General features: G+C 32.7%; 1 protein-coding gene across 1 annotated transcript in view; it reads left to right on the top strand.

The window, feature by feature from the left end:
* Nucleotides 1-24,236, top strand: part of LOC129227033 (EGF domain-specific O-linked N-acetylglucosamine transferase-like) — a 53,167-nt gene extending 28,931 nt beyond the window's left edge. The window contains exons 5-16 of the mRNA XM_054861668.1: nucleotides 2,879-2,979; nucleotides 5,836-5,940; nucleotides 7,676-7,782; nucleotides 8,917-9,020; nucleotides 12,860-12,946; nucleotides 15,119-15,190; nucleotides 15,274-15,357; nucleotides 19,019-19,087; nucleotides 19,226-19,312; nucleotides 22,191-22,282; nucleotides 22,381-22,483; nucleotides 24,054-24,236. Of these exons, the coding sequence (XP_054717643.1) occupies nucleotides 2,879-2,979; nucleotides 5,836-5,940; nucleotides 7,676-7,782; nucleotides 8,917-9,020; nucleotides 12,860-12,946; nucleotides 15,119-15,190; nucleotides 15,274-15,357; nucleotides 19,019-19,087; nucleotides 19,226-19,312; nucleotides 22,191-22,282; nucleotides 22,381-22,483; nucleotides 24,054-24,236 (1,194 nt within the window). The remainder of the gene's footprint in view (nucleotides 1-2,878; nucleotides 2,980-5,835; nucleotides 5,941-7,675; nucleotides 7,783-8,916; nucleotides 9,021-12,859; nucleotides 12,947-15,118; nucleotides 15,191-15,273; nucleotides 15,358-19,018; nucleotides 19,088-19,225; nucleotides 19,313-22,190; nucleotides 22,283-22,380; nucleotides 22,484-24,053) is intronic.
* The last annotated feature ends 443 nt before the right edge of the window (nucleotides 24,237-24,679 follow it).

Raw genomic sequence — 24,679 nt, 5'->3', positions numbered from 1 at the left:
GCTGGATGTTTACATTAAATGTTCCCCTTGGCATTCATCTCCTACGCTGTTGAGGGATCCCGCAGGAGCGGGGGTGCTTGCACGGCGGGGTCGAAGGTCGCACGGGGTGTTTCTAGCGCTGCAAAAACCGGGTAGTCTCAACGATAATTTAAGGTGTCCTTCTGTTTAGGCCCCTGGCGCTAGGGCAAAATAACCAGTATCCTCTTGGAGCTTGCAAAATAAGCTTTCCATTGACAGGTCGTCCGTGGTGGTGCGATGACAGGAAGTGGATCAAGGTGGCCCGCGATATTTTCCAATTCTTTATTCAGTCAGACAATGTGCTAAAACAGGGCGGGGACATGTTCAAAGATGAAATTAACGGATTGCAAATGAATGGATGATCCAAAATCCGTGTGCAGCTACTCTACGGGAAGGGTTCAACAAGATCTTTGAATTGGTATAAAATATGACTCTCTAGCTGCTATATTTCTGTAGCTATGGCAAATGGAATGCGGAGCGTGTGGAAGCACGTCTGATTCGGAGGAAGCCCGAGGCTGACTCGGAAAACCTGTACAAGTTGACCACTTGTGGTTCAGTTTCTTTAGTACTCAACTTATACAGGTTAATGTATTTGTATATGTAGAGTTAATTATGTACCTGACAGAAAAGTTTAAATTAGACAGGTGTAGAAGGGTGGTCTGGTCAACTTTATGGGTTTTCCTGTACTTTTAATAAAGAGTTTATGACTTAGCATGTTACTGTGCACTTGATTATTTTAAGAATTTAAAATGACTGAGTACTTATGAGTATTTAAGCGATTTTTTCACTTCTGTGATCATGGAGTAGATTAATAAGTTATTTGCAACTATGCTTTGGATTAGGGTTGGTTCGGGTAAGTAAGACCCCTTTTGAGAATAGTTTGTTTTTGAAACGTTATACAAATGTTTTGAAACAAAAAAAAAATAAAAAATAAAAAAAATAAATAAATAAATAAACTTATTGTCATATTTTATCTTGGACATTATTAATAAACAAAGTTCATCATAATTTTTTTAAATAATGCTTTAAATATTCTTAACGATTATATATTTTTTAAAAATCGGATGGGTGTCCCACTTACCCATGATAAGGAGTAAGTGGGTCACCCCCCTTTTATTTTGATTTAAATTAAGCATATCTAAATAAGGGGTAAGGGGGTCTTACATGATAAAGTATGTAAACTTTCAGTGTGAATTATTTTTTTGTAAATGCATCTATTTATGAGATATTTATTGTCTTTTAAATCTGTATCACGAAAAATTTTAAAATGAAAAACAAAACAATTTCATTTGAAATGTATTGAACACCTATAGAGATATATTTTACGTTTACATATTAAGGTGTATTTAATGAATGTAATACAGTTGATTAAGATCAATTTGAGTAAATTTGCCAAAACTATAAGTTGAAAAAGAAATTGGAAACACTAAATGACTGCGTCTATGTAAAGTTGGCTAAGGGAGAACCATTGTCGCTTCATTCTCAGTAATTATTCCAACATCATCTGTACTATGCCAATAAAAAGTCACCATTTCTATTCTTTCCTGCAAATTTAACCGTATTTTTTAATTTGTATCATCAGCTTCCAACATTAGACCAGACCTACTTAAATCTTAATGATTTTCTTTCACGTATGTTTCACAAATACATTATCACCAGCTTTAGCAGTTTTTGTAGCTGAACTATCAATTTCTACTAAGTCCTAATAGTTGCCTTGTATTTCACCAACACAAATAGTTATTAAGAGTTGCTTTTGATTTTGAAATCCCCATTTTTTTTGAGGGGGGGGGACCCACTTATCCTGTATAGCAAAAATGTACGGGGTATATGGGACCCCTCCCCTTAAACACTTATTAATAATATTTTACTCAAAAATTCTTGTTGCTGTATGAACTTCAAGTTAAACTGTACATGAAAAATTAATTTCAATAAAAAAAAAAAAAACTAACCTGGAAACATTTCTTTGAAAAATGTTGCTTGAACTTCCAAAACAAAAAAAAAAAAAAAAAAAATCGAACTTTTTCATGACTTTGACTTAGAAAAAAATTTCACTTATCCCAAATATGTGCAAAACCAATCACTGTGATGAAATTTTGCATGATCTGTGTAAAAAAGTTGGAAAACCTAATCCCTATTTCAGTTTTAGGGGGTGACTCACTTACCCCAGAGGCCCACATCCCCCAACCAACCCTATATCTTTATTTATTTCATTCAGTATGTTTCTAATACAAATTATATTTTCAAGGAAATATTTTGATAATTGATATAATAGACTCTCTATCTATTGTGAGCACTCATGTGACTGAACAAATTACTGAACCTCAGATTATGGTAGTGTTCATTGCGCATGTGGTCCCCGAGGCCATCAAAATGTGTTCTGAATATCGGGATGTTCACATTAGGGAGTGTTCAGATAGATAGAATATTGTATTACAAAACCCCTGCGGCAAAATTTTCTATAAAAGTGACAAAGTTCAGAAGTTCTATTTATTCTATTTCTTTCATAAAAAAGATAACAAAAAGTACTTTGAATTTATTTCAAGCTGTTATAGGGTATCCTGCCGTATGCAGGTATATGGCAGTATATGCAGAAATGAGTTTTAGAGATAGTTGAAGAATCCACGCTTTTTTTTTTTTTTGAGCAGAAACCAAATAGCAAAGCAAGCTTGTACAATAAATCTAATGTGCAATAGATGAAAAAAAATGAAAAATTTGCAGTTACTGCCCTTTACCTTCACACGGCAGTATAGGGGGATATTATTGTGTAGGATTTATTCCTATAATTATTTACTTTTTCTCATTTATAATAGTAGTTTATAAGTTTATTTTAGTTCATAACGAAATGATCTTTTTATTTCAGAATGAGAGCTATCTGGAATGTGCTAAGTATATGAGATTTTGCAGAGGAAGAAACATTATGTTTGATTTTAAGAGTCTTGAAACTATACCAGAACCGATGAGGTACTTACCTATTTTATTCCTTTACTACATAATGCTCACTTTGATTTTCTAACGATTTTTAGTAGAATAATTGTACATGGATTAAAATGAATAGACATTTTTTGATGAAGGATACAGTTATGAAAAAAGTGATGGATGGTTGCTGAAAGAGAAGTCAAGATTTTTAAAAATATTGAATAATTTCACAAAAATTTTTCATTTTAATAGAATTTTATTTGTATAAAATGCCATTACCCAAACTACAGTGACCGCCTCTTAATAAAATCCCATTCTTTCCGAGGAAATTTGATTTCATAAAGTGGCTGATTTTATAAACAGGCATACACTTAAAAAAAGTAAGAAAATTTAAAGTCTCAATACTCTAGAACAGAAATGAATTACTATACTTATGTATTACAACAAATAGTGTAGATACGGAGGACATTGAAGTGTGATATATAGTAAAACCCCTCTTAACGGACACTCCTCAAGTGCGGACATCCCACTCATGCGAACAATTTTCAATTCCCAATTCCAAGGCAAATAACATTATTTAACCCTGTCTTATGGACAGCCCTCTATTGTGGACAAAAAAAATTGTCCCGTTAGCGTTTGCATTTGAGAGGTTTTACTGTATTTATATTTTAGGTTGTTTGAAATACTGTTGACATTTTAACTAAAAATAGTTTACCATTTCGATTTGCACTAAGGTGTTAAATTGCTGTTAGATTAATAAAATTTGAAAGTAGAAATTTATCTTTGTTGGAATGTTCTTGTAACTTTCAATAGTACCTCCTCTTTGCTCTCAAATACTTCGTATGACATCAAGTGCTTTTATCACATGCATTGAAAAGGCCAATTTGGCAGCGTGATTTTCTCAACTTTCAAGACCAAATTTTCCACATCTTGCTGCAACAAAGTTTTGGGATTTATTTTTTCTTGAAATTTTTTACATAATTTAATTATAAATGTCTTTTTCAATTTTTAACACACTGTCCAAAAATTTATTTTATAAAACGGCGATAATGACTTTATTAGAGGATGATATTAACATGTTTTGATACTGCAGTGATTCTGTTCTTCCAGATTTGATTTTAAAAACTGGCTGATTTTATAATCCGGTGATTTTATAAGTGGCGGTTACTATACTTATTCCCCCCTTGAAATGTTCCATGTGTTCCTGCTCAACCATGCAAGACCATTATTTTTGCAGCCTTTATTCCTGGATGTATACTTCCAAATGCAAAAATATCCAAAATAAGACAGAGTTAAAATATTAGATGTTTGAAGCAAAAAGAAGATTTTGAAAAAATACGGTATAACTTTTAATCTGGCTACAGGGTGGTTACAATTATATTCAGGGAGACACTTTTTGTGGAAAAACAATTTTGCTACCCAAATTCAGGAAGATATTCCTGTTCAAAAATCTAGCGTGCTGTTGTAGGAAAAGGAGATTGAAACTCATTTCCCTCTCAGAAGAATAAAATGTTGTACATGTGAAAAAAACAAGACATTTATCTTTGTCATTGCTATTGAAAAATAAATGCAAATTTTATGCTATGATACATAAAAATACACTAAAGAATCAAAAACACACTACAGAAACTTGTGCAGTCTCTGGGCACACATATAATTTTGCACGCTTGTTTGCTGCAATATCCCCCCCCCCCCAAAAAAAAGAAAGAAAAGAAAACTGATGTAACTGTGTAAAGTGATTTAATTCACAAAGAGTTGTGTTTTATATCTCAGGGAATATTGGTCCTACTAATGACAGATTTTTTGTGTTTGAATTGGGGTTTTTTTTACTTGTCATTTCCCAAAATACAATACCAGGGACCTAGGCTCCATATAAAAAGTTAAATTTTGTATTTTTCCATTTAATTTTTTTTGTTTCAAACTTTTAATATCTTAATGCTGCTTCTTAGTTAGACCATTTTTGCAATTGGAAGTATATCTAAGACAAACAATTGCTAAAATAGAGATGTCTGTCAGGTTAAAGGGGGGGGAGGGGGTTGTATGTTTTATATGCTACATCTAATGTAATTTTTTTTTAAGCTCACCACCTCATTTTTTATGTGCTACTTGTTATTTTGTGCAAAAATGAGATGAAAACAAAATTTTTCAAATCCAAATTTGTGACCTTTTATAACCTAATGAGGTAGTTTAACTATTTTGCAGTAACTTTTATCAATAGGCTTCTTTCAAGTCGTCCATAATCAAATAAATCTACTACCCATTTTAAACCAGAAATAGATTATGCCATTATTTGGTTATATTACTTTGCTGTAAAGTTAAAGCTAATTTTCTTGGGGATTTTAAGTTGTAGTTTAATTTTCTTTTAAATTTGTGGATCAAAACACTGCTCTACATAGCTAAGTTTTTAATTTTGTGCCTTCATTTTAGTTTAACTATCTAGTTGATAATTAATAAAAGATGCATAAATGATAATTAATTATTTTAAAGAGTTTAAATCATTAAATGGTATTAATCCTATGACTTTTTGAAATGAAAACATATTGCTATTTATCATTTTAGTTTGCTTTACAATCAAAGTTATAAAGATTACTGTTTTCCTGTCTTGCTTTTCAATTTCATTTTGTAGACGTTAGGTATTTTTTTGTAACAATATTATCAATTAAGAACATTTCTAATGATAGTGGAATTTGAAAGTCTTGTGCAGCGCCATTCATGTAATTCATATTTATGGATGATTAGTCTGGTTGGTTTCCTTGTCAAAATGATTTTATCTTCTGAACCCAATTGTGTTTTGAGTGTGATTCGAACAAATTCCAAAGTAAAAGAGTTTTGCTGTAATGATTGATTTAGAATTATTATTATAATGATAATTTGCTAATTGTTTTTTCCAAACCATTATAGGTATCGTGATGATGTTATAAAGGAAGGGCAAGTAGGAGGAAAATGTAAATTGAAACAAAAGCTCCTAAAACTACAGGGTGAACATAAAAGTCCATTACAGTCATGGTAATGTAGTTTTCAATGCAAAATAGCATAGGTCGATCGATTTTATTGATGAATAAAAAAATTAGTGCAACATTTTTTTGTTCCACATTTAGGTAGTGAGTTAATTCTTGAAATAAAAAAAGTTTTAAATCAATAGGGAAAATGCAACCTATTAAATGTTCCTATTTTGACTATTAGATATTGTTAACAGACCCTCAAAACTCGGAAATTCACCGATGCCGTATTTTAAATATTTCGAGCAATTTTTGCCAAAATTAAAGTCCTCTTCTAAGTTCATGAGTTTTGCAATATGACAGGCCGATGATCCGATCCTTGAAAATTTTAAACATTATAAAATTCCATTTTACCCCTGTTCAGGGTAATCACCAACAGATCAAAAATCGCTGTTCTAGGCAAAGCACAATAATAATTGCCGTAAAAGAAATATAAGGATGTGCAGCATTTTTAAAAAATAACATAAATACAGTTGGATCTCTGTTTAACAACGTTCTATTTAACGACTTTCTCTATTTAAAGACTACTTTACCCGGTCCCGAATGCTCCACTGTAGTTTTAGAAGCATTCTATTTAAGGACGATTTTTTGTGGTTCCTTGAAAGTCATTAAATAGAGAGCCAACTGTAGTACAATGATCTTCACTAACTAAATGCAGTTAAAACTTCACTATTTTGCTTTACCGTGGTATTTCACTTTGCCCCACATTCCCTTATTTATCTTTTACCTTTTAATATGATGTTCTCAGAGACAAAAAACATCTAAGACATTGAGTAGATGCCTCGAATCTGAAAAGGCAATGTGGTTTTATTGCACCTTTGTTTGCAAATATCTTATATAATTAAAAACTGAGCGTATTTATCTATGTATGTACCTATGTATGTCCAAGTTTCTCCCGAACGACAGTGAACTGACCATCAAAGGAGGTATCGACGGATTCATAATCTTCCTGTCTTCATGTTTGGCTGTTTAACATAATCCTCCGATAATAATTAGCAGAGATATCAATTAAAAGCTATTAATTATGAGACTTAGATTTTGACATAAAATCCCTCTTTTTCGAAGACTTTCCTCCATTGAAATAATTATTCAATGCTTCATCTCAACTTTCCGCAACAATGCTTTTATTAAAATGTATAACGGGGTGAAGAAAATCATTCAGATGAAAGATCTGTTGCCTTTTTTTTTTCTTGAATATGAACAGGTAAAATTCTTGTTTTTGTTTTGAGGCTTTTCCTGTAATCAGGGGATTTAAAATGTTTACTTTTTTGGGGGGGGGGGGGGGGGGGTTCCGCAATCTGCCGCAAAATTTCACTGACCTTTTTTTGTTTTGTTTGTTTTGGTTCAAACCTTAGTGTTGAACTCGCGTCACTTGACATAAATTTTTTTTCCAGGTAGACCATGCAAAGCCGAGCGACGCAGCTAGTTTATGATTAATTAGTGACTGATTTTATATATTGTTGCCTCAGAACTACACTGAGACATCTCAGAAATAACCCTAAGGTATCCTAATGTTGTTCTAAGGCAATAATATTTATTCATTCATTAATTTATTTATAGTTTATTTATATATCTATTTATTTATTTATTTTTTGTATTAAGCTACTGGTTGGAATTTTATATTTGAAAGAAAGTTTTTTCAATTTAAGTAAAAACTCAATTTTGTTTACTGTTTTACTTTGTTAAATGTATAAAAATGATCTACTTTAAAACATTTTTAATTTCAAAAAAACTTTTTATAGGTATGCTGAATTTGAACATTTTGTTGAACTTCCAGAAATTCCTGCTTCGGAGAGTACTTGTGATGTCATTATCAAGGAACCAACATTTGTCATGAAACTTGATGCTAGTAATAACTTAAAAATTTTATCAATAGTATAAATATTCCCTGTACTATTTAATTATATAATTAGAACTTCCAAAGTATCTATAATTTCTTGGCTACATATTAATTTGTGTGACTGACTATTCATATCTGTACTAAATTTTAAAAAAAAAATTTTAACTTTTTTTTTTTTTGAAATCTGCAGCCATTTTCATATAATCTTATTAAAATATCTATTTTAAAATACATACTTTTAAAAAAGTAAAATGAGAAAGATGGATTTAAAAAGCAAAACCAAGGAAACACAAAATAAGTTTAAGAAAATAAAATTAGATGGGATGGAAAGGAGCAATGGATTCAAAAAGTGTAACCGTGGAAAGTCTAAAATAAAATCATTAACAACTCGAATGGAGATGCGATTTTTTGAACTCGATTTAAACAGGTTTGTAACTTTTTTTCCTTTGGAGATAGAAGTTTAGTTTTTCGACCATAGGTCGAGATAGATCTGGAGTAAATGTTGCTTTTTCCAATGGTGTCAAAAAGAAATTTGTGGGATAATTAGTTCAAGTTTTATTTATAGATTTAATGATGAAAGTAGTGCCTAAATTTCAACTAAGCCTAAAAAAGTTTCAGCTAAAAACGCAAATAACTCCCTCCCTAAGTAAGCTAGAGCATTGAAACAAATTGCATAGAATACGGAAAATTCTACCCTTTCCAACGATACGCAATATTAATGTGTGCAACTTAATTTTCACCCCCATAGTCGGGAATTTATGTGAAAATTGTGCCTTAATTGGAATAAAATAAGAACTATTCATCTGATTTTTTTCAAACCAGTCTGCAAACCTTTTGCGGACTTAAAGAAACAAACTGAAAATTTGAGTGAAATTGACCAGGTAGTTCTTGAGTTTTGCGCTTTCAAACACACAGACGCTTTTTGGAAACTTCATTTTGTACTATGTAGAGATATGGTTAATTTTATTGTTTATCTGTATTATCATTTTGATTTTCAAAAGAGTTTAAAACAACAATATTACTTTAAAATGCTGAGTATATTTGAACTTATGCTATTTTATTTACTATTTTGCTCAAATTTATGCTGTATATAAATTTATTTTGTAAATTATATTTTTGAATTTGCCTTTCTTGTTCCCTCAGCTGTAAACATGTACCATCATTTCTGTGATTTTCTGAATTTATATGCATCTTTACATATGAATGACACATTTTCAACTGACATAAATATTTTAATTTGGGACACGGTGAGTTATGTTTTTATCAAAAACTGTATTTAATGTGCTGGAAAATATTTTATGTAGTACTTTTGCAGTTAATGAATGTATTACCAGGCTAATCATTAAGGGAGGGGGGGGGTCAAGGATCAGTTAACCTACCCCTAGCTTTAAAAATTGAATGTTTTTCTATGTAATCAAACATGACTTTTGTTGCTGTGTGTTAAAAATTTGCTTTGAATATGCACCGTTTGCCACCCCCCCCCCCCGAAAAATTCAAAATGATGGGCTTGTGTACTACATTTGCAATATTATATTAAAAAAGTTAATGTTTTATTGGTCAGCACTTGCCACTTTTTCGAAACATTAAAATTCTTTTAGACACATTTTCAATGTTTGTTTCTAAAAGGTATAACATCTTTACATATGCAAAAAAAAAGTTTACTTTCAATTTAAATCTCCACATTATCAAATAGTAACATAACAAAATTGTGAGATTTAAAAACACTAAAACTTTTCTTTTCCTTCAAACTAAAAAATTGAGGAAATTTTGAGGTTTCTTTTAAAGTTGATATAAAAGTACGAATGGATTAAACTTCACTAAAAGTTAGAAATATTAGCATTTGGGGCTGCCAATTAAATGAAAGCAGTTAAATCTTTATTTATGAGAATTCTCCTGCACGTAATCATGCATTTATGTATTATTTCTGAGTGCTTTTATCTAACATATGCTGTTGTTAAAAAAATTGTCCTGACTCATTTTAAAGAATAATGAGATTGGTTTCCAAGAACTCCAAAATTGAGGTAAAAGTATTGTCAACTTTTCCTTGTGTTGTTAGAATAATCTTAATATATAAAAATCAATGTCCTGAGATAACATATATACATATATATATATATATATATATATATATCAACGCACAGCCGAAACCGCTGAAGCTTCTGACTTGAAATTTGGCAGGCATGTCCGCATGATTACGAAAGTAACCACTAAGAAAGGATTTTTCGAAATCTCAATTAGTTCATTAGAAATTAATTAAAACCTCCTAATTTCTGCGAAATTAAAACCTGTCATTGAATTCAAATCCCTTATTTTCGAAGGCTTTCCTCCATTCAAATGATTATTCAGTACTTCATCTCAACTTTTGGTCGATAGCGAACTATAAATTTGATATTGTTTTTGTTTCTCGCGTGGTTCTTCGAGGCTTTTCTCAAGTCAAATCATAATGTTTCTGTCTATTGCTTTCATTTTTTCAAAACTAGAAACGAAGTTTTTAAGAACATCATCACAGGCGGATTATCCTTTTGAATTTAGAAGAGTGCAGTTTCCTATTAAAGTTTGCTTTGCAATAACCGTTAATAAGTCACAAGGACAGACATTAAAAGTAGCAGGAACCAATTTAAGAGAAGACTTTTTTTCACACGGCCAATGTTATGTAGCTTGCTCCAAAGTCAGTTCATCAAGCAGCTTAATAATTTTAGCACCAGAAAAAAAGAACTAAAAATGTTGTATACAAAGAAGTTCTTGCTTAGATAGGTATATCAATAGGTATATCATAGGAGGTCACAGAGGTCAACATAGGTATATCAATAAAATGTGGATGGACTGTGTTTGCAAAGATAATCAATACTTTAAAAGGATCGTTAATAACAGTTAAAGATCGGTTAAGGACAAAGGCATATATGTAAGGAGCCCAGGGGCCCCGGGATCCTCCCCAAATTAGAAAAAGGTATAGGTAATAAGTAATTATTATAGGGGATTTTCGAAACTAGGTGCAACAAGCACTGTTAACCCCTGCTAATTCCATCACCCGAGCAATGCCGGGTACGGGAATGCTAGTGTGCATATAATGTTTAAAAATGTGTGTTTGGGGAATGGGGAGTAATATCTTTGAAAAGCAAATGCTTAAAAACAGGTTTGTATAAGAATTTAAAATATTTGAGCCCTTTATTTAATTTTTTACTTTTGAGTCTTTTTTTACAGGAAACTGTTAATATGCTATTTTATTATTTATTTATGAGTAAAGGATATTCAGTATTGTTATATAGTGTGCATACTTTCATCAGTGGTACAGCCAGAAAACTGTTTTGGTTAGAAGTTTTTAAAACTCAAAAACTGTTTTCTTTTTCATTAATTTCATATGCGCAAAATATCATTCAATATATTTAACCAAAAAGTTTCTATGACTTAATAATTATTCATTTAAACTACTTACTTAAAAATAATCAATAATTCTTATTGATATCAAAAGGACTTTAAAACAAGGAAGGGGGGGGGGGGGTGCACATTACTTTAATTTTAAACTTATATCCTATTTGCGTGGTGTTTTCAGGAGAGTTTTTATAACTTCTTCGTGAGATACATCAATGTCTTTGTGGACGCTTATAAGAGCTGCACCATTTCATTGTTCATCCGAAATCATTAAATACAGGGTCCATTATGAAAGTAATGAGCATAATGTTATTGTGACGCGACGATAGATGGCAGCACGGTAAAACCGGCTGGGCAATGTGGTGCGGGATATGCCCTTACAATGCATTCAGTCGTCAGTTGCTTTCGAGCAGTGTGAGCGGAGATAAGTGCCTCCGCTTGAAGTATGTTTTCAACTTTTGTAACATAACGCAATGGAGCGTTCGCTTGAACAATGATACGCCATAAAGTTTTGCGTGAGGTTTGAAAAAAATGCAACCAAAACATTCAAGATGCTGCAAGAAGCCTTCAAGGACGATTGCATTTCAAGATCACAGTCTGGGAAGTGGCACAAGGCATTCAAAGAGAGCCAGGAGGAGGTCGCCGACGAACCCCATTATGGATGTCCCCCCCCCCCGGTGATCCCTCACCACCTTACAGTCCCTACTTAGCTTCATGTGACTTCTTTTTGTTTCCGCGACAGAGAAACAGTCAGCGCGAGAGAGAAGAAAGGAAAACATTGGGGAACCTTGGGAAACATCCAACACCATGTTACAACGTTCCAGAGAGGCATTCCCTTGGAAGAGTTTCAGGGTGCCTTTCAGGCGTAGCAAACACGTCTCCGCAAGTGTATTGATGCAGGAGGAATGTATTTTGAAAAATATTGAACATTTGTACAAACTACGATCAATAAATATATTTTGCCAGTAAATGCTCATTACTTTCATAATGGACCCTGTAGAAGTTCGGCCTCTTATACCTATAGGGTGCTCATAAAATATTAGTAGAATTTATAAGCATTGGACAATAATTTGATTGCTTCCCCATTTGTAAGCTATTTTGTTAAAATCAATCCCATTCAGAAAAGTTTAAACTCTGAAATTTCTTTGAGGGGAAAAATGAATGAGTTGGAATTCTGGGAAGGGTTTCAACCCCCAATCTTCACCCCAGGCTGCATTTGCATAACAAAACATATCTGACATTTTCATCCCAATTTCAGACATTTTCAGCCCAAGAAGAGAAAAGTAAGTGGAACTATTTATAATTAGAAAAATGGAAAGAAAAACATGTGTCTCATTTTTTTTCTGCTTTTTTCTTTATTTTTTTTAAGGAACATCATGCCCACACATATTCTAAAATTTGAAAGCTTTCAATTTGATACACATTACTATCACAGCTGTAATTGCCAAGTTTGGTAAAAGTTCTTTTATTTCCTAGCCTATTTGATATGCTCTCTATTTTATATATTTTAGTGATTCACTAACATCTTATCGTAAATTAAAATATGCTTGCTTGTTAGAGAATATGTACATATCATAATTTTGATTGTTTTATTTTTGTATTTATTTTGTGATTTATCCACATCATTCAAATATAAAAAACTTTGTACATAATTTTGACTTGTTATTTGTGAAGATTTAAACAACTAAATTCAAAAATAAAATATTTTATTTCCTAGCTTCCTTACATAAGTACTTTTGCTCCCATGTGGAAAGCTTTCACCCATCATCCAATTATGGATCTTGGTTCTTTTAAAGGCAAAAAGGTAAGGATAAAAAATAGGTTCATTTAAAACCAGAAAAAGACAAAAGCTTTTTTTTCTCACATTTTATTTCTTGACATAAAAAATTGAACTTTTTTATCCTCTCTAAATTTAGTGCATTCTTTTGCCGTGGGGGAAAATCCATAAGCAATAACTTTTGATTTTGTTATTTTCCCAGAACTTATTAAACACTGCCATTAATATATTATTCATACAAACTAGTTTATATTTACTAAATTAAATACCGTCTGAACTTTTAATTTCATTCTTTTATCAACAATATCCATTAATATATTATTCATACAAACTAGTTTATATTTACTAAATTCAATACCCTCTGAACTTTTAATTTCATTCTTTTAACAACAATATCAGTTAGCAGTAAATTACCACCCCTAAGCCAGGGCTCAGGCAGAACTATATGCAATATACCAGACAGCTTAGTTATCACATCCGGAGACTGCAGTTTTGTTCTTATTAGAACTCCTCAGCAGGGACCGATTTACTCACCTGGGTGCCCCGGGCACTGACAGATATGGTGTCCCCCCCCCCCCCTCCACACAAAAAATATGAAGGTAAGTGTTGGACATTATTTTGATAGAAAGAAAACTTTAAAATACCGATTTCATACAAAAAAGTTAATAATTAAGATGTTTTGCAAATAAATCATTTAATATAAATCCAAAATAATTCACGTTAGAAAATTTTTTACAGTCGCAAATTGAAAAACTATGATACAAATGGTAAAGGTAAATCATAATGTGCTTTCTGCGCATCAATGATTCTTTATATAATTTCTCTTTTGTTTTCTTGTAGCAAATTCATCTATAATGTCCTCATAATCAAGTTTTAGGTCAAACTTACTTCTATTGATAACAGAGCTAATAAAGATAATTTGCCATCAGAAATGAGAGTACGCAAAGGGCACTTAAAAGGACTCTTCAATAGCGAAAATGATCATTCTCCACAACAATTGGCTAATATGCTTTCATTTAATAAAAAAAATTGTCAAATGACAAAAATTTTTTTGTTTCCTTTAGTTAGAGGCCCTGAACACTGGTCCCTTAAAAAAAAATGATGACAGAAATTTGGTGCCCCAAGCCCGGACCCCGAATGCCCTGCCGTAAATCAGTCCTTGCTCCTCAGTCAGGGATAGTGAATAACTGAGCTGGAGGCAGATGTCAGCTTCAATGAGATGACATTTGCCTCCAGTTCGGTTTTTCACTATTCCTGACTGAGGAGCTCTATAAGAATGAAACTGCAGTAGCAGGATGTGATAACCAGGCTGTCTGGTATATTGCTTATAACAATATTACTATTTGATTCAATTGTCAAATCTGTTGAACATTTTTTTTTTCAAAAGCACATGTCCAAAATCTCCTCATTTTAATCCACTAGCTTTAGATTCAAGTACTTTGATGCGATATGAGGATATGAGGTGGTATTTGATGAAATTGGAGCTATCAACATCGGGCTTTTGTTCAGGTTTTATCAGGTTTTCATTCAAAGGAGCACAGATACCAAAATCAAAATGAGGATATCTCCTTGATTTATTTTTAATACAAAAACATAATACATCTGAGACATAATCTGCTATGCCTTCATACTCAATTCTGTGCCCAGGACATATGATAAAACTCTTTTGCTCTTAGGCTAATTCATTTTTGGCTTATAGTTTGTAATAGACATCAAAACGAACTCTTTGTTTTGATTGTTAACAGTGGCACTGCTAAAAATTTTGGAACCTTAAAATATCTTAAGGACTTCTAACGAAAAAATACTACTCACTTTCTAACCTCCTGTTGGGACTACATGAAACTCCAAAGTACTCCTGTACCACATGTTGTATAATAGCTCCACCAGTGACTGGTGATACCTATCACAAGTCAAATATTTTTATAATAATCAACCGTCCAAAGTACTTTTATCCCCTTTACCTACTTTAAAAACAAAGTAAAGGCAAAATTTATTTATTTAGTAATCTATTATTCTTTTTAAAATACAGCACCAATACAACAATTAAAAATGCTTTTCCGCAGGACTTTGATTTTTCTACTTACATTTTCTATTAATATGTTTATGTAAAACATGAAAACAATTTAATTATGCTGTAAAATCTCAAATTATTTGAATACTTTCTAGAATTGTCAACCTTACTTTATTTCTTTTCCTTAGGTGTGTCTAAAAGATGCTGTTTTTCCGTTACTTCCTAGAATGATTTTTGGAATGTATTACAATATGCCTCTGGTAATATAGAGTTTATTTCATAAATAATCCTTCAGCATATTCTGTTTTTGAATTCCTAAACCAATATTTTTCTTATATCTTAGGTTCCTGGATGTAAAGGCAGTGGTTTGTTTCGAGCTTTCTCTGAACATGTGCAGCATAGATTAAAAGTGAAAAATAATTTGAATGTTAGTATTTTGTTGATGTAGTGATTGATTTAAGACTACTAATTACATGCACATATTGATCATATAAAATAATGCCAGTGTATAAATCCCTTGTATCTACTACATTGAACTAATCTAAGTTGATATTTGTGATCTAGTCACGCCTGTTTTTCTTAAACGAATATTAGTGATTTCGACCCTGTTTCATAATTAAGAAAGGTAAATTTAGTGGAGGAACTTACTGTGTTGATATATTTAATCAAACTAATCAGCTGTCAATGGTAGTGAAAAAAAATTAGACAGGTCATAGTAATCCTCCAAAAGTTTGCTTGTTCTGTGAAATTTGTTCGACTATTCAGAAAATTTGGAGGCAGTATTAAAATACTGCATTTTTAAGGATACTTTTCAATTTCTCTTCACATTAAATGTTTATTGTGTGCATGCTTGTATTTTTCAATTCAGTAAAATTTGAAGTTTTGTTCGATAAACTGATAATTTCCTCCTTTCGTGAAATTTAAGTTTCGGGCACCCCTGATTGATTTGTATTTGCAATGTTACTGCTTAATTGTGGCACAGTTGTTGCCCTTTGGTTCTTTCAACTTGAAACCATTTCTGTGCAGCTTTGGTTGGTTTTGTCAAAATTATGTTATCCTTTTCCAGTTCCTTTTTAAGCTTCAAAACATCTTGCTGTATTTTTTAAATCTCATTTTTTGGAAGCTCTCATTCTTGTATGGGGAAGCCTCTTTCGCATTTGAAGGGAGTGGTGCCTCATCACTTTTGGAAGGGGGGGAGGGCGATCCTAGGGACTAAGATGCCGCCCCTCAAGAGTAATTTGCATATTTTGACTAACACTTAATGTCCTGATAAATCTACCTGCAAATTTCTGTATTAAGCTCTAAGTAAAAGAATACACAAAGGAAAGATGAATTTTTTAAAAGTAAAAGATGTTTTATACTAAGAAACTCCTTAGTACAATTTTTGAAGAAAGTAATAGATATCAAACATTACTAGTCATAAAAATGCATTTTAGTTTACCTTCAATGACATCAGAGAAAAGACGGAGATGTGGAGAACGGCGGGTGGAGGGGATCCACCAGAAAACTTCAGAAATTGACAAATGAAAAATAGTTTTAATTAATGTGTTGTAATGCAAGGAGAAAAGAGATTAAGGATATTCGAGGTCAGAGCCGTGTCCAAGGGGAGGGTTTTAGGGGTTAAACCCCTCCCATTGGTGAAAAATAATAAACCAAATAAAGAAAAGTGCAAATTTGGCTTAAAATTAACTTGAATGTTGAAGTTCGTGCACAGCATTTTTTTTTTTTTTTTTACCATCCCCTTTTAAGTTTCCTTGAAATTTAGAAATGCCTTCTCTTCATCGACTAAAATCATATTTTGGAAAAAGAGAGATATCTTTTTTCAGAGAGTAAACTATTGAATCACATTAAAATTGCCAATAATGGGAAAATGACATTAAATTGGAGTAAAAGGAAGTCATGTGATGCACATATCAGCTTGTTTGTAAAAGGAAGTAAAAAGAACTATTTATTGGATTTTTTCGAATCGTAGCCTATGTCACTCAGTAAGAAAGCACTTTTCATATAGTGAAGGAATTTTTCAAATAGGTGCAGTGGTTCCAGAGATTACCTGGAACATATAAACACACAAAAATCCACCCTCTCTCTTTATAATATTAGTATAGATTAAAGCAAAAAAAGACAAAGTTTTCTAACAAATCTAAATAGTACCATTTCTTGAAGATACTTTATCATTCATAGTTCAGCTGCAGCGGTGTCAGTGTGACGCTCCAAAATCTCCATATTGTTTGTTAAATTAGTAGTTCTATACTTTATTGTATGTTCTATGCAGGAGTTGTATGTTTAATCAAAACAAACACCGAATATTTGTCGTATTTACAATTCCGTTCTTGCAGCAATCATAATTTACAATTATTATTTAAGTGCGTATATATTTTTTGAACCCTTGTAGCTCAGTGGTAGACTTCTATGCCACAGGTCCGGGTTCTATCCCTGTGTGTTGACTTAGCCGTTCATCCCTTTGGTGGGCCGATAAAATGAGTACCAAGCGCACTTGGGAACTAAACCCTGGAGGTTACGCGTTATACTGACCACCTAACCGGAACATCTGCCTAGCACCCCAGAGCCCTAGGTCAGGAAGACTGAGATGAGCACAGTAGGCCTTAGTCCCTATGGGCTAACGTACCACTGGGTTTGGTTTGGTATATATCTTTTAACTCTACAAATTTTATCCCGGTTAAATGGGGGCTGATAAACGACGTTCCACCGAAAAAATACAATAACAGATATGGTAATATTACTTAAAGCGAAATCTTCTAGGAATTTGACTCCCCGTTTTATCCCTCATTGTGACCACCAAACAGAAATGAATAATTTTTTGGCACACTGTTGTGTTTTCCTGAAAATGCAGAAATGAATGAAAAATTATTGAAACCAAAACCCCTCCCTTTATGAAATCCTGGACACGGGCCTGTTCGAGGTCCATGGAGAAATTTTAAAAATTGACGTCAAAAATCACAATTTTAGGAACTGTTTTAAAACTTTAGGGGAAAGTATTGATGGGTTCTTTCCTAAAATTCTTTCAAAGTTGAAGTAAATTTGAAGCTATTTTTTGTAACCTTTGCTGAGGAAAATCGCGACACTCTTCCCGAAAATGTTCCGAAACTGAAGTTTTAAACATGAGATTTTGGGTTATTTTTGTTGACGTTACTGGAGAGAGTGAGATTTGGTCCTCTCCTACCCAAAGTTTTCAAAATTGAAGTCTGAAACGCAAATTTAGGCTGTCTTTGGCGATGGTAGGGGATCCGGCGACTTTTCTCTGGAAATTCCTCGGCACTAGTTTCGAGAACACATTTTTGGCTATACTTGGTAATGATAGAAGAAACATGAAAAAATTCCCAACCAAAATATTTTTTGGTATTTTATACTTTCTTTGAGAAACTGGGAAAAGATGGTGGATCTTTATGGATATTTTCTGCATTAATAACTGGAAAATCCAATTATAGACTCTTTCGTGGCATTAGGAGGCTGCCCTAGCGTTGTGAAAAGTTACATATGCCAGGAAGTTCTCCTCCAGAAATGTTTAGAAATTGAAGACCCAAAGTCATACTTTAGGCATTGTTTAATAAACAATAGGACAAAGAGCATGCGGGAGAAGAGTGAAAGCTCTATTCAGGGGAGCTGTAACCACAGAATTTGTTGTTTGAAGTACTTGCGAATGTAACTTATTCTATTTTTCTTAAACTATGCTATGCTATCGGGGAAATTGGGACTCATTTTGATTTTTTGATAAACATTTAAAATTCAGCATATTTATTCAACTTATATTGTGAGAAATTTTGCTTGATTAATAGAATTATATGCGGCCTGTGGCCGCCCCTTGCTTTGGCCACCCGTGTGCTGCACACGCGCTGCACACCTGCTAGGACAGCTAACTGAGCAACAAAAGTTCATGATGGACTATGGCCAGAAAGAATATAAAATACTCATCATATTCAAAAAACAAAAATTTAAATTTATTGCCTAAATAATTGGTCAATTTAATAATTAGCGCCAAATTATTTATTCATATAATTTATGTTCTATGCTGATATTTTGTGATACAAGTTTTGATTTTTCATTGAGATTTTTGTTTCATCCTTTTTTAGATAAACTCCATCAGGGTTACTTTTATTTCCAGAAACACTCAGTATCGTAGAATACTTAATGAGGATGAAGTAAGTACGCGTTTGTATGGTGTCAAAAACATTTTCTTTAAATTTTTTTAAAACCATTTTATTTATTTGTTAATTGATTTTATCTGTGTGTGTCTATTTCCCAGTTATTAATTTGACCTGTATGTTATTCTTGTGCAGCTTATTGCATCTTTAAAACCTATTCCTGACTTATTTGTGAGAAAAATAAACTTTAATCGACAAATGGCTTTTACTGAACAATTAGAGGTAAGTCACGTTTTCCTCAAATACTTTTTTTTTTAATTTTAATTTTACTTGTATTAAAATGTGGGTTTTCAGCATTTTAGAAAGTTCTTGTATATGTTAACATTCATTACTGAATTGAAGGAACTTTTTTAGCTTGTAATGATAGCAAATATTAGTTTTTTTTTCAGGCAATATTAATGCCTCTGAAAATCTTTTGTGAAAACCTTAAATTTAAATTTGTAAAGCTATTAGGTAGATTCCTTGTAGCTAACTTTTTCACCTCTTCATTAGTAATAATGCAAATGAAGATAGTTTTTCAATGAAACATACTTCCTTTTTTTCTTCACTGAACATGAGCTTCTCATAACTCCAAAACACATGTATACTATTTCTTTTGATATATTACGTATTTTACATTGAAATTACGGTGGCATACCTAGCATGGGTGATCTCCGGGTGGGGGGGGGGCAGTTTGTGGTGGGGTCACTCCCTCCCCCCCTCCTACAAACGCAAAAAAATAATAAAAAAGTTTTAATATTCTATACAAACATGAAATTAATAACATTTTCAGAAATAACTACATTTCTGTTATAATGAAATAAAAAGTGGACTAATGTACGAAAGAAAAATAAAAACTATGTGCACTCAAACAAGTTAGGGGCTGTATGAAATTGATGGCACCTTTATTTCAAACGTATGTTAAACATAGGGAAAGATAATGGGGTTTAGTTTTTTGGTCTAAGAAAAGTCACTGCTGAGTGTAAGTATTGACAATAGTATGAACCTAATTCTGAGTACTGTATTCACTTTATGATGAGAGGTGGAAAATATGGGTTCTCCCCCCCCTTTCCCCACCCCATTTTTTGTTTTAATTTGTAGTCTTAAAAATGCATTTCAGCTTCATATTTTTCAAAAACTTGTTATTCCACTCTGGGTGTCTCCCCCCAGATGGATGACGCCCAGGGCGGACTGCACCGCCCCCCTGTATCGAGACCACTGAATTAATGTCTACTTGTAACCATGCTTCAAATTTTATGCTTAATCTTCTGTTCTCATGCTCCAAATGTTGGATTAGTCAACACCAGAGAAAAAGACAATTTCCTCGCTTAGCATCAGAACTAACAATCACTAATCAGTGGATTAAAACATGAAATAATCAAAATTACCTAAAAATTGTTTCCAAGTTTATTTATTTCAGTAGCTACCAATTCCATGACATATAAATTTTTGAGCAATCATGATTGCTTATTGCTTTCATTTGACTGTTTTTGGCGTCCTATCATTTTATTTTCCCACCGCCACCCTCCGCACCATCACCGTCGACCGGCTCCTCACGATGCTGCTCCTATAGCAAAAGCCTTCTCCAGGTTGTGTCCATGTCCTACACACACACACAAACACATACACCTACACACACACACACAAACACATACACACATGCAGACACCTACACATACACACACACACACACAAAAACATACACATGCACACAACTACCCACACATTCATGCCTGCACACAGACACAAACACATATGCCTACACACATACACATACCCCCCCCCCACACACACATTCATACACACAACTACCCACACACTTATGCCAGCACACAGACACAAACACACATGCCTACACACATACACATACCCCCTACACACAAACACACATGCCTACATACACACACTCGTGATTGCAAAAAACATAATTTGAATTTAAGATGTCAAAATTCAAATTAATTTTTTTAATTTATCATCATTAGGTTGTGTTTGAAAAAAATCTATTCAATTACCTGTTAGCAACATTTATTATGTCACTTGTTGACATAGGAATATTCTCCAATATTTTTTCCAGCACCTATCTAGTTTTTTTGTTATCATTAGGGGGCTCTGCCCCCTGTTTGCTAACGCTCACCAACCCCAGATTGCTTCACAATCTTATTTGATCGTTAGTTAGAAACAGATTAAAAACTCTTTATAAACTCCCTTTGGATCAAAAAGCACCCCTTCCCCTGGTTTCAAAATAACTTGTACCAACTTGCAGAGCCGTAAGGGCTGAGGGGCTCCTGAGCATTGCAAAACTGCAGTTTTGTACGTTTGAAAATTCGCTTTCATATTCGTGGTCTCTAGTAATATATTTTGCTCTTTAGCTCGGGGCTTGATTTGAGTTGAGCCTAAAAGTTTCCGTTAAAATCGAAACCCTTAAATGTTGTGAATAAGAAAGAAGAAACATGCGAATCAAAAAGACGTAACTATGGCTACGCCAAATAAAATGTCAATAATTTTAATGGAGATGAGATTATTCTAAATTCATTTTTAACAGCTTGTAACTTTTTTTCCTTTGGAGATAGAAGTTTAGTTTTTGGACCATAGGTCAAGTTAGATCTGGATTTAAAAAAACCCTCTTTTCAGCGGGATCAGAAAGAAAACTGTTGCACAATTCCTTCGCTTTTTACATTTAATGAAGAAAGTAGTGCCTATTGTTTAGTTAAGCCTAAATAAGGTTGAGCTAAAAACGCAAATAACTCTCGCCGTATTTATGTTAGAGCATTGAAACAAATTGCGTAGAATGCGGAAAATTCTACCCTTTCCAAAGATATATAATATTAATATATGCAAGTAATTTTCACCCCTTTAATAGGCAACAATAAGCAATTTACGCGAAATTTGAGCTTAAAAATTTAATTACAAAAAAACTAATTCAAATTTTAAGAAATAAAACCAGGTGCACCCCCTTAAATAAATTAAAGGAGAAAAAAATATAATTAAATAAATAGGTTGGTTGATAGTAGGGAATTTACTGTGAAAGTTTTCAAGATTGGTAGTTCAACCAATGCCTTTTTTTTTCTCTCAATTCTTAAATATATTCATGTACAGCAAACAAAAAATGGTTTATTTACAGATTAGCTACAATACTGATATCTTGATTGGAATTCATGGAGCTGGATTGACTCACATGCTGTTCATGCCTATCTGGGGTGCTGTTTTTGAAATGTAACATTGAATTTTTAATAATCTGTCAAATTCATTTTAAATTGTACCACGCAAATACTAAAATTTAACACTTATACTTTTTTCTGTACCATTTTTAGCTTCAATTGTGAAGATGAAGGCTGTTATGCTGATCTTGCTAGGCTTAAGGGTTTAAAATACTTAACTTGGACAAAGCTTGACAAATTACATCCTCAAGATGAGGTAAATGAGGAGTTGAATATGGTCTTCTACTTTTGTGAAAGACATCTACCACTGTTGCTAAAAATTTAAACATTATAGTTTATAAAGTTGAATAGCTTTCCTTTGTGCTTGGAAAGTAAAATAAAACTAACAACATATGATTGCACAAAATTGTGGATTACTGCAGACACTTGTTTCAGACTTACTTTTTCAAATGCAAAATAAGTGAACTTATTAATGAAAAGAGGCTTTTGTCAAATGCCTTTTCATCCATAAGCTCGCTTATATTGCATTGAGAAAGGGGTTCCTTGTAACCCTGAAACACTATCTGCCAGAACCGGATTTGGAATTGTGGAGGTCCTGGGGCCATGAAGGAGTGGAGGCCCCTAATTAGGGTTCAAAAAGATCATTATATTTTCGAAACTATCCGATTCTAATATTATCGATAATTGTATCCATAATAATATTATTTTTGTGCAAGCATTCTTTGTAGAAATAGAAAAAAAAAATGTTTGGGAGAAAAAACCTAATCAATTACAATTTGCTGTCCCGTGAAAGTTAGGATATTTTGTAAAAATTTTATTGTGGGGGCTTCTTTGTTGTGGAGACCCCGGGGCAATAGCCCCACCTGCCCTCCCCTAAATCCGGTCCTGCTGTCTGCAGTAATCTGCCATTTTGTGCAATTGAACATTGTTGTAAAGTAAGAAAATACTTAAAGTATGCAAATTATTAAACATAATTTTTGAATTATGTGGCTAATATTGATGTATAGACAGTGGCGGCGCGTGGAAGGGGCCAGAGGGAAGGAAGAGGCCCTCTCACTTTTTTTAGAAGACAATAATTTGAAACTTTTTATTTATTTTCCACTTTTTGTGCATACATGATTGAAATTATAAAAAAGAAAGATTATACCGTATTTTCTGACATATAATTGACAGATTATCTGTTAAAAAGTATAAATTTAATGAGGTGCGGATTATCTGTGCGCGTGTTCTACCCCCCCCCCCCCAACACCAATGTATTGAACCTCAATATTTACAACAGGATTCGCAGAGACCTTTACCCTATCTGTATGCTCTTAATTTTACATAGCTTGAATGTTCTTACGTGATTCAGGATATGTAAAATAAACAACATACAGGAAAGGAAAAAGCCTTCATTTGCACAAGATTGTACCGCTTGCTCCTTTTTTGACTCTTTGTCTTCAAGTAATTAGCGTACTATAGCGATAATTTAGAGAAGCAATCATTATTTTTTAGATTATTTTTATATTTGTTTTGAATATACCTTAAAAGTTATTACTTCTTCGCAATTTTAATTTAGTTGCTAAAATGAATTTAATTTTATTAATTTAACAAAAAATAATCAAGGAAGTTTAAATATTAAAAACGTTTTTTTTTTATTCTTTTTTTTTAACCAAGGGAGGGGGGACAAAGTGTACCCATGATGGTCTGGGCCTCCTCACTTTTTCAAGGCACAAGCCGCCACTGTGTATAGATGAAGTCAAAATTTTAATAGGATTTAAAAAAAAAGATTTGATTCATATAATCACTCATATCATGGTTGTTGATGTTTTATTTTCTTTTTGCAGGGTCATCATCCAACCCTTGGTGCTCACGCAAAGTTTACTAATTATTCATTTGACACAAAAGAGTTCTTACATATCTTTAAGAAAGCATTGAATCATGTCAAAAATCATCCTGCTTTCAAGGAAAGAATTGGCAGCTGTGATGGACTTAAGTGTAACAAGACTGTGATCCACACAGAGCTTTAATATGTTTTTGTTCTATATATGTACAGTAAGTACTCATTTTTATTCTTATGGCAGCTGAAAACTGAAATTAAATTTAAGAACATATCCAGCGCGGAAAATGGTGGATGGAAAACTTATAAAGACAATGTTTCAAACTGTTTGAATCAGCATTATTTTATCAAAGGAAAAAACATTTATGCTATTGGAAAAAGGTATCATCAGCATGATACCTTAATTAATTCTTGCAGTTGAAGCATAAAAATGGTTCACATTATGCATTTTTGAAAATGCAGTATTTTATTTTGACTTCTTTTAATTAGTGCTAAATGATTCCTTTCTCCTTGTTAAAAAGGTACACATTTTATTTTATCTTGCACCTAGTTTATATAATTGCAATGGGATCGTTTCCAAAATTTTAAAAGTATTTTTTTCTGAAAGAGCATTCTTAAAAACATTGGATCTGA

The sequence above is a fragment of the Uloborus diversus genome, chromosome 7 (assembly GCF_026930045.1).
Source record: "Uloborus diversus isolate 005 chromosome 7, Udiv.v.3.1, whole genome shotgun sequence".
NCBI lineage: Eukaryota > Metazoa > Arthropoda > Arachnida > Araneae > Uloboridae > Uloborus > Uloborus diversus.
Note: the sequence above shows the minus strand (reverse complement) of the source record. Positions and strands in the feature narration are given on the sequence as shown.